At 26.4% G+C, this 10,166-nt stretch overlaps 2 protein-coding genes across 2 annotated transcripts; both read left to right on the plus strand. All coding sequences in view use genetic code 12, as the record gives it.

Annotated features, from left to right (window-relative positions):
- Positions 1 to 215: 215 nt before the first annotated feature.
- On the plus strand, positions 216 to 4,970 carry MON2 (Mon2p; the record flags this gene model as incomplete). The annotated part of the gene is made up of 1 exon (XM_051756608.1): positions 216 to 4,970. One exon carries the CDS (start codon positions 216 to 218, stop codon positions 4,968 to 4,970), a length of 4,755 nt encoding a protein of 1,584 aa, XP_051616933.1.
- A 1,464-nt stretch (positions 4,971 to 6,434) lies between these two features.
- On the plus strand, positions 6,435 to 10,166 carry CHS3 (chitin synthase; the record flags this gene model as incomplete). Its single annotated transcript, XM_051756619.1, has 1 exon — positions 6,435 to 10,166. The coding sequence occupies one exon, from the start codon at positions 6,435 to 6,437 to the stop codon at positions 10,164 to 10,166; it is 3,732 nt and encodes a 1,243-aa protein (XP_051616934.1).

The following is a 10,166-nucleotide window of genomic DNA, read 5'->3' on the forward strand; positions in this document are numbered from 1 at the left end:
TATGTATTTTTATAACTGTTATATGAATTGAATGAGTTAATGATTGTAAGTATATTGTTTCCACTGTCTTTGTAGAAATTGAATAATTCGGTGTTTGACGTATTTCGGTTTTTTATTTCTCGAAAGGAAAAAAGTAACGAATATTGATCGGTGTTTCCATAAAATAAAGAAAAACAACACGATTCATACAAACCAAGTCAATTACAAATGACAGAATGAGTAATGTACAACTGCTCATAGCTGAATTTACAAATTTATCTTCGGAATCTAAGAAGAGATTCGCAGATGTGAGACATGCATCTGACACTTCCATAAAATTATTAAAATCAACTACACAATTGAGTGATCAAAATATACAACTACAGTTGACTAATACCTTGATTTTAGCATGCGAAACTGGAAATCTTAAAATCAATAGCATTGCAATTCCAATTATACAAAAACTACTAAACAATCACTTCATACCTGATGAAAAACTCAACATTTTGATAAAAACACTAACAGAATCGTCACATTTGGCTGTTGAAATACAATTGAAAATACTACAATGTCTACCGTCTTTTATGTTGGTATATAAGTCAAACATGTCAGGATCCACATTGCTAGGTATACTAAGTATTTGTTCAAACTTAACTACATCAAATAAATCACCTATAGTCTCAAATGCAGCTTCAGCTACATTACAACAATTATTTACCAATATTTTTGATAACATTAACGACTCCCAGACAACTGGAGATAGAAATGTGAAAATAGATAACAATCAATCATTGAAAGTCGATACTTTATCATATGAAGGTTATTTAATTTTTCAAGATTTAAATCAAATTTTAATTAATAAGAAACCAGAATATTTTGGTAACTCAATTCACCTAAAAAGTCAAGCAGCATTAGAGATAATTGAAAGCATAGTCAATGGTCATCAAAATTTATTCAGCAATCATAAAGAGTTGTCATATTTATTAAGAAGTCAAACAGTTCCTGCATTATTAAAAATTTTAAATTCACCTACTAAACATTATCCTTTAATTCTAAGAGCATTAAGAATTATACAAATATTGCTAACTACACAACTCAATAGCCTAGAAATTGAAATCGAAATTATCTTGTCCTATTTAAATCATTTATTATTAGATGATGCAGATTCAAATGGAGAAGCATTTACTCCAGATTGGGAAAAAGTTTTAATTCTAGAAATGTATAATTATTTATTTTCAAATTTCGATTCTATTAAATCAATTTATGAAAAATATGATCATGATAAACTGAAGAAGGATGTTTTGAAGGAGTTATTCACCGTTTTAAGTACGTTTTTTGCTAATGATAATCAATATTTGAACGACATTGTTAGGCCCTTTTCAAGACCAAGCATAGAAACTAATTCTAATGGAAACCAGGGATTGAACTCACAAAACTTCATATCTGTTGAAAATTCAAGTCTTAAAACAATGGTCATTGATCATTTAGATAAAAATGATCCATCTAATAATATACCTAACACATATTCAACCTATTTAATTCTTGAGATTTTGATTAAATTTAGTGGGGGAGTGTCTAACTATGTATCTAATTTGTCAAACAATGGAAATGAGAAGGAACTTGAAGCAAGTGTTGATTTAATTAATGCGATTATGGGATCAACAGCTTCTGAAGTTACATCCTTATATGAAAGATTCATATATACATCATTAAATGACTTACTTTTTCAAAAAGTTTTGAAGTCATATCAAAGTTTCACTCACGCAATAGGATTATTAGGATTGAATTCTATAAGGAATATTTTACTATTGAAATTGTCAAATGCAATTACAAAGAATGTTAGTAAACAAGAAATTAAAGACGACTCTGAAACTACTTCAATTTATGAGGATCAAAAGAAACAGTTGATGGCACTTGGTGGATCTATTGTTGAATCCATAAGTTCAACAATTCAGGGAAACGACACAAATGGTTATTCGGTTTCTTTCAAGTCGAGATATTTTAATTCACGTCATGTTCTTTGTTTAAAAACATTCTTAAATTTAGCTGTGTCATTAGGATCTACACTTGGTGAAGCATGGTCCATTATTTGGATAACATTACAATGGGTTGCATATTACTTGAATGGACTGGATGATTTTAGTGGTTCCAAAGAATCTTCAGCAACTTCACCATCTATTTCAACATTTACAAATTATTCGAAACCTCAATTAACTCAAACTGATTATGGAATAATTGATTTAGCATATAAACGGCTTTTCGATAGTATAAATGATATTCCAGCTAATTCTTTTAAAGAAGTTTTGGAGTGTTTAGGTGAATTATCAGATGTTGCTTTCTCCAGTAAACTAGAAAATGAATTTAAATTTGGATTAGAGGAATCACCATATAATAAAACATTTTATTTAAATATGATCTTTCAGATTTGTGATTTGAATACCGAAAAATTCTTGATTAAAGATGATGAAGTTTGGGGTTCTTTTACTGAATATATCACCAAGCTTGGATCCAAGAGAGATTTGAATTTTAATATAAGAGTATATATAGTTGAATCTTTTACCAAAATCATAACTTCGATGGCTTTTAAAGGTTTCAATAATGATGAATTGGTATCACAAACAGCTGATAAAACACTAGATGGATTAAATTTATATTTGGAGAAATTGTTCAAGCAAGGTATCCCAAAGGAATTGTTAGTGTTAAATTGTGAAACGGAAATTCATTTGACTATTTTAACAACATTATATTTTCTCATTGAAAAATATGATTTACATTATCAAAATTCATGGGGTAAAGTATTTCAAATTTTAAATACACCATTTGAAGTTACAGGTACAGATGAAACAAATTTAAAAGAAAAATTTCAATCAATGGTTGAAAAATCGTTTGAAACTATGAAATTAATACTTGATGAATTTTTATTATCATTACCATTTCAACAATTGAAAAAATTAATTGATACTTTAATTAATTTTGCAAATCAATCATTTGATCTAAATATTTCATTTAGTGCAGTAAGTTATTTTTGGTTAATTAGTGACTCATTAAAATCAAGATTATCACAATTTGAAAATAACAATAACACTAATGAGTTAGTCTCAAATATTAACCTGGAAAAACAATTGATTAATTACATTGATACAACAAATGAATCATATAATGCATATATCTGTCTTGATTTATATTTATTATTTGGATTAGCTAAAATTTCAAAACAAGAAACAGAAAGAGCTCAAGTTCGTGAAGGTGCAATTCAAACTTTTTTTCAAATAATTGATGTTCATGGTATTATAATGGAAGAAAATTGGGATATGATTTATTCAATTGCATTTCCTTGTCTTTTTGAAATTATACCTCCAAAAAATAATAAAGAATGGAATGAAACAATAAGATTATTATTAGAAGGATTTGTTACTATGTATAGGAAATTTTTCCTCATTTCAAATTCAAAAATTATAAATTTAATTGATAAATGGCAAATGTTGTTAAATTATATGAATAAATTATTAGATTTACAAGAAATTGAAATTAGTATATTTGTTTTTAAATCTTTTCAAAATTTAATTGAATCACCTTTTGAAATTAATAATGATGAAATTCGAGAAATGCTATTCAACTTATGGAGTAATTATTCAATTGAATATAATTTAATAGATATTAATTATCAAGAGACTTTAGTTCAATATATGATATGTTTCACAAAATTATATCGAATTATTGAAAAAAATTTAACATTAAATCATGTGGATAAAATAGTTGATGTATTTAATAAGTCAGCAAGGTATCCTATATTATCGAAGCAACAAACTGATGAGAATAAACCAAGTAAGTTACAGTCTACAATCTTATCAAATATTAAAGTAATTAATAAAGATGATATTCAAGTTCAAGCAGTTATTATTCAATTATTATCACAAATGATTATATATCCTTATGCAGTCAGACCAAGAATAGAACAAAAGTTAAGTTCGAAATTGCTATCTAAAAAAAATTATAAAATCCCTACATTCATAGCAATAAGTTCATTTGCAATTGAAATTATGAAAGAAAAATTTGAAAAATTTGGTTATATAAATTTATTTACAAATGATCAAGATATAAATAAATGTATTAAATCATTATTAGAATTAATTGAAAATAGAGCTGTAGGAGTGAAACAAGTTGATAAATTACCACTTTGGATTCAAGCACATAATATTTTACAAAGAATTATTGAAGAATTAATATTACAAAATGAAATAAGTGAAGATTTATGGGAGTTGATACTTAAAAATTTATCATTAGCGTTTAATATGAATAATGAAAACGACAAATGGAATCAATTGACTATAGATGAGGAGCAAGTTAAAATCCAACAATATAAAGAAATAAGTGATAAAGTTATACCTAAATTAATTGAAGATAAGAATGAATTAATATGTGATTTAATCAAAAATCTTTATTTAAATTCCTTTTTATATGATTTAAATGAGGAAGAGAAAAAAATTATCAAATTTCAAGATGAAAATGAAGAACAAATAATTGAATCAATAAATAAATTGACAATGTATGATTTTGATGAAAATTTTACAACAACTGAACCAATCAAATATTTTAAAAATGAAAAAATTAGATTTAATTGTTTAAAAGAATTATTTAATTTATTGAAAATATTAAATCAAAAACATCAAAATGATAAAACAATTAATAAATTTAAATCACAAATTGAATTATATATAATTAAAAGAATAAGTTTTACTCTCAGAAGAATTATATCAGATTTAAAAATATTAGGTAAAAAAAGACCAATACCAATATTACAAAATGAAGAAATTAATTATATTTTAAATAATTTAATTGAAATTAAAGAAATAATTCAAAATTCAAATGTGACTGAAAATAAAAATATATTAGAATTTAAAAAATTAAATAAATTAATTATTAAATTAATTCCTTATAATTATAGATTTCAAAATAATGATTGGATTAAAGTATTAGAAGATAATAAATGAGTTTTGAAATAGCATTTTTATTTACATAGATTTATAAATAAAAAAATGAATTAAAAGCATTGTAGTAATTGTTATATGTTTTTCTTTTACAGTGTAGAGTGAATGAAGACGATTCATTTGAAACAATCTCAAAGAAACATTGTAAATTAGATCAACGACATTAAACGTCAAAATATGAAACAACTTTTAATTGTAGATTAAGTAGACTTATTTATTTAATATTGATGTTAAAAAGAATGACGCTACCAATGTAAAAGTTGACTTTCTATTTTTAGAATTATTTGAAACTTCATAACTTCAGAATTAAAATCTAGTATATAAAATCTAAACTTGTTACTAAATAGAATAATTCATATTTAGTTTTGTTCTTCTTGTAGCTACTAAATTGTGGATTTTTACTAGACTCAGTCCAAACCCAGATTAAAGGCGAATGAAATACCTTTCACCTTTCTCTTCCTTCCTTTGTTAGTAATTTAAACTTGAGGCGCGGTTATTTTACGACATTCCGTCAATCATTATTGCACCTTAGATACTTATATTTGCAGTATTGTTTGGACGGTCAGCTCACCATAAAGCCAAACTTTGCTTTACCGCATAGGTTTTGCTTACCAGATTTTTTTATGTCTAAAGTCAAAGTAGATGAAATTGTCAAATTGTTGCAAATCAAATCAAATCAAATCAAATCAAAAGGATCTGACTTTTAATGTATGATGTGTTAAGACATTATTACTATTGTTTTTTAAGGTAACAAAATCAATTCACTTAATTTGTCAATGAAACACGTCCTAATTATTAAGTAATTTATCTATTTAACCCATCAGTATTATGAATTTATCCATTCATTAGTGCTTAGTTGATACCATATAATTTGTATCCTAGATACTACAGATTTTAAATCAGAATTTGATACCAGAATAAAAGGAATACCTTGAAAATGTATACCTAAAATTCTTTGAATGTCGTGTTTTTCTTACTTCCCATGTCTTTTTCCGTTTCTGTTTATATTTTGATTTTGATTTTGATTTATAAAAAAAATAAAATAAAATAAAATTTTTATTATATGCAACGTAATTTACTAATAGAAAGCGAAGAATTATACTAATAAAAGTAATATCATACGAATTTTTTACAACCACAACCAACTAACTTACCACAATTATAGGAAATTGGTATAGATCATCCACATATCGGAGTCAAAACACAACTACTACCAACATCAAAATTCATCCGATCGTTTTTATTCATAGAATATATCATATTAGTTCCGAATTTTCACCTTTTTTTTTATCCTTTCCTTTCAACAAAACATTCCAAATTAACATATCAGTTATTGGTCTAACATCATTAATTTTGTTCACTTACTTTTATCTGCATTAAATTACAAACAACTTTAAAATATTAAAATTATTTTTTTAAAGCAAAGAATATATACAAAACAATCATAAACCATAACAACGTCATAGAATGTCATTCAACAGGCCGAGTGGTAGTCCTCATCGAGGTTATAGAGAATTTGATCCAGAATCTGGTGATGGAATTGGTCGTAAAAAATCATTAGTTAGACCAGAAAGATCACGTTTAGATGCGAATCATCCAAGATATCATTATACTCAAATTACAAATCAAGAAAGTGATCATATTGTTGTACAACCAAGTTCAACTGGTCTAGATCCTCAAGTTTCAAATGAATTGGGTCGTTCAAGATCTCATTTAAGTTCATTTGTTTCAACTCAAGGTCATTTTCCAAATCAAAGTCCTTCAAATAATCAAGGACCACCAAATCAAGGAGGTAACAATAATAATAATAATAATAATGACGAAGATAATGAAGGTATTCCATTAATGGAAATTCATGATTCTTCACCTCAAGGAAGTCCAAATACTCAAGATTTAAAAGGAGGAAGAGAAATATATGGATTAAATGATGAAACAAATGATTATTCTCATTCACCACTGAAAAGTAAAGTTATATCTAATGGTTTACCAAGACCTCAAGTACAAGGTACCAAAAATAGATCAAAAAATGATAAAAAAAATAATATATATTTTTGGAAAGTTTATTGTTATATTATAACATTTTGGGCTCCTGCTCCTTTATTAAAATTATTTGGTTTAAAAACAAAAGATAGACAATTTGCATGGAGAGAAAAAATTGGTTTAATTTCTTGTATATTATATATTGGAGCATTTGTTGCTTATTTAACTTTTGGTTTTACTAAAACAGTATGTTCATCAGAAAGAATTAGAACAAGAATTAATGAAGTTAATACTGGATATTTAATAATAAATGGTAGATCTTTTGATTTAACTCAAGCTCAACATCCAGCAGCTGCAGGTATTGGTGCAGGTTCAAATGTTTTATATCCACCTATTAATGCAGGTGGTAAAGATGCATCATTTTTATTTCAAAATGTTAATGGAAATTGTAAAAATTTAATTATGCCAAGAGATAATTGTACAATTCCTTATACTGATGATAACGAATTAGCTTGGTATATGCCTTGTAGATTTTTTAGTCAAGATGGATCTGATTCAGTTAATAATTCGCAAGCTTATTATAATGGTTGGGCTTGTCATACAAGTGAAGTTGCAAGAAGAGCTTATTATAATTTAAAAGTTAATGGTGATGTTTATTTTACTTGGGATGATATTAGAAATTCATCAAGAAATTTAGTTGTTTATTCAGGAAATGTTTTAGATCTTGATTTAGTTAATTGGATTCAACGTGATGATGTTACATATCCTGATTTATTTGATAAATTACGTGATGATCATACTTATAGAGGTTTAGATATTTCTTTAGTGTTAACAAATCCAGGTGAACGTCAAGCTGCAAGATGTTTAACTGAAATTATAAAAGTTGGTGTTATTGATTCTGATACAATTGGATGTATTGCTTCACAAATTGTATTAATTGTTTCATTAGTATTTATTTTATCAGTTGTTGTTATGAAATTTGTTATGGCATGTTGGTTTAGATGGGTTACTTCTAGAAAGCAAGGAGCAACTGAATATGATAATAAAACAATGGTTGCAAGAAATAAAGAAATTGAAAATTGGGTTGATGATAGTAATCCAGTTATTGGAAATCAAATTAAAACTGTACCACCAAAAGCAAGAGCTAATTATAAACCAACTAAAACAAATAGACAAAGTGTTTTTCAAAAAACTCAAAAATTATCATTAGGTCCAAATGCTGATTTATCTCAATATTATGATAATCCAGATGCATTATCAAAAACTTTTAAATATACTACAATGTCAACTCAAGCTGCATTATTAGGTAAAAATGGTTATGGAAAAAAATCATCAAATACAACTACAAATAATAAAACAAATACTAATATTACTCAACTGTCAACTTTATATTTAAATGATCAAAATTCTTCAACTGATTTATTAAATCGTCCTGTTTCAACATATAATCCATTTGATGGATTTGAAGATACAATAGTTCATGGATTATCACCAGATATTATTCATCCAGATGTTGTACCTCAACCACCAGTTGAATATCAACCATTTGGTTATCCATTAGCTCATACTATTACTTTAATTACTTGTTATTCAGAAGATGCAGATGGTATACGTACAACTTTAGATTCTATTGCAACTACAGATTATCCAAATTCTCATAAATTAATGTTAGTTGTATGTGATGGATTAATTAAAGGTTCAGGTAATGATCAAACAACTCCAGATATAGTATTAGATATGATGTCAGATTTAACTGTTCCAAGAGATGAAGTTCAAGCTTATTCATATGTTGCTGTTGCACAAGGTAGTAAACGTCATAATATGGCAAAAGTTTATGCTGGATTTTATGATTATAATGATGAAACTGTACCACCAGAAAAACAACAAAGAGTTCCAATGATTACTATAGTAAAATGTGGTACACCAGAAGAATCAAATTTACCAAAACCTGGTAATAGAGGTAAAAGAGATTCACAAATTATATTAATGAGTTTTTTACAAAAAGTTGTATTTGATGAAAGAATGACAAGTTTAGAATTTGAAATGTTACAAAGTATATGGAGAATTACTGGATTAATGGCTGAATTTTATGAAATTGTTTTAATGGTTGATGCAGATACAAGAGTTTTTCCTGATTCTTTAACTCATATGATTGCTGAAATGGTTAAAGATCCAATGGTTATGGGATTATGTGGAGAAACCAAGATTTCGAATAAATCTCAAACTTGGGTAACAGCAATTCAAGTATTTGAATATTATATATCTCATCATCAAGCAAAAGCTTTTGAAAGTATATTTGGTGGTGTTACATGTTTACCTGGATGTTTTTGTATGTATAGAATAAAAGCTCCAAAGGGATCAGATGGTTATTGGGTTCCTATATTAGCAAATCCAGATATTGTTGAAAGATATTCAGATAATGTTGTAGATACATTACATAAAAAAAATTTATTATTATTAGGAGAAGATAGATATTTATCATCATTAATGTTGAGAACTTTTCCCAAGAGGAAACAAATATTTATACCAAAAGCTGCTTGTAAAACTATTGTACCTGATAAATTTTTAGTCTTGTTATCACAAAGAAGAAGATGGATTAATTCAACTGTTCATAATCTTATGGAATTAGTATTAGTTAGTGATCTATGTGGTACTTTTTGTTTTTCAATGCAATTTGTTATATTTATTGAATTAGTTGGTACATTAGTTTTACCAGCAGCTATATCTTTTACAATTTATGTTATTATAGTTGCAATTATTTCAAGACCAACCCCAATTATGTCATTAGTTTTATTAGCTATTATTTTCGGTTTACCTGGATGTTTAATTGTTATAACAATTTCATCATTTTCATATATTATATATTTTTTCATATATTTATTAGCTTTACCAATTTGGAATTTTGTTTTACCAAGTTATGCATATTGGAAATTTGATGATTTTAGTTGGGGAGAAACAAGAACTGTTGCAGGAGGTGATAAAGGAGATCATGGAGCAACTGAAGGTATATTTGATGCAACAAAAATTAAAATGAAAAGATGGAGAGAATGGGAAAGAGAAAGACGAAATTTTGAAATTTCTTCAAATTCAAATAATAATAACATCAACAATCCATATGGAAATAGTAATGGTAATGGTACAAGTAGTAATAATTTGGAATTACCATCTGCTGTATGGGATCCTTCAAATAATAATGAAAAATTAATTGATGATTATTGA

The sequence above is a fragment of the Candida pseudojiufengensis genome (genome assembly GCF_024610245.1).
Source record: "Candida pseudojiufengensis strain CBS 10847 chromosome Unknown scaffold6, whole genome shotgun sequence".
In the NCBI taxonomy this organism is placed as follows: domain Eukaryota; kingdom Fungi; phylum Ascomycota; class Pichiomycetes; order Serinales; family Debaryomycetaceae; genus Lodderomyces; species Lodderomyces pseudojiufengensis.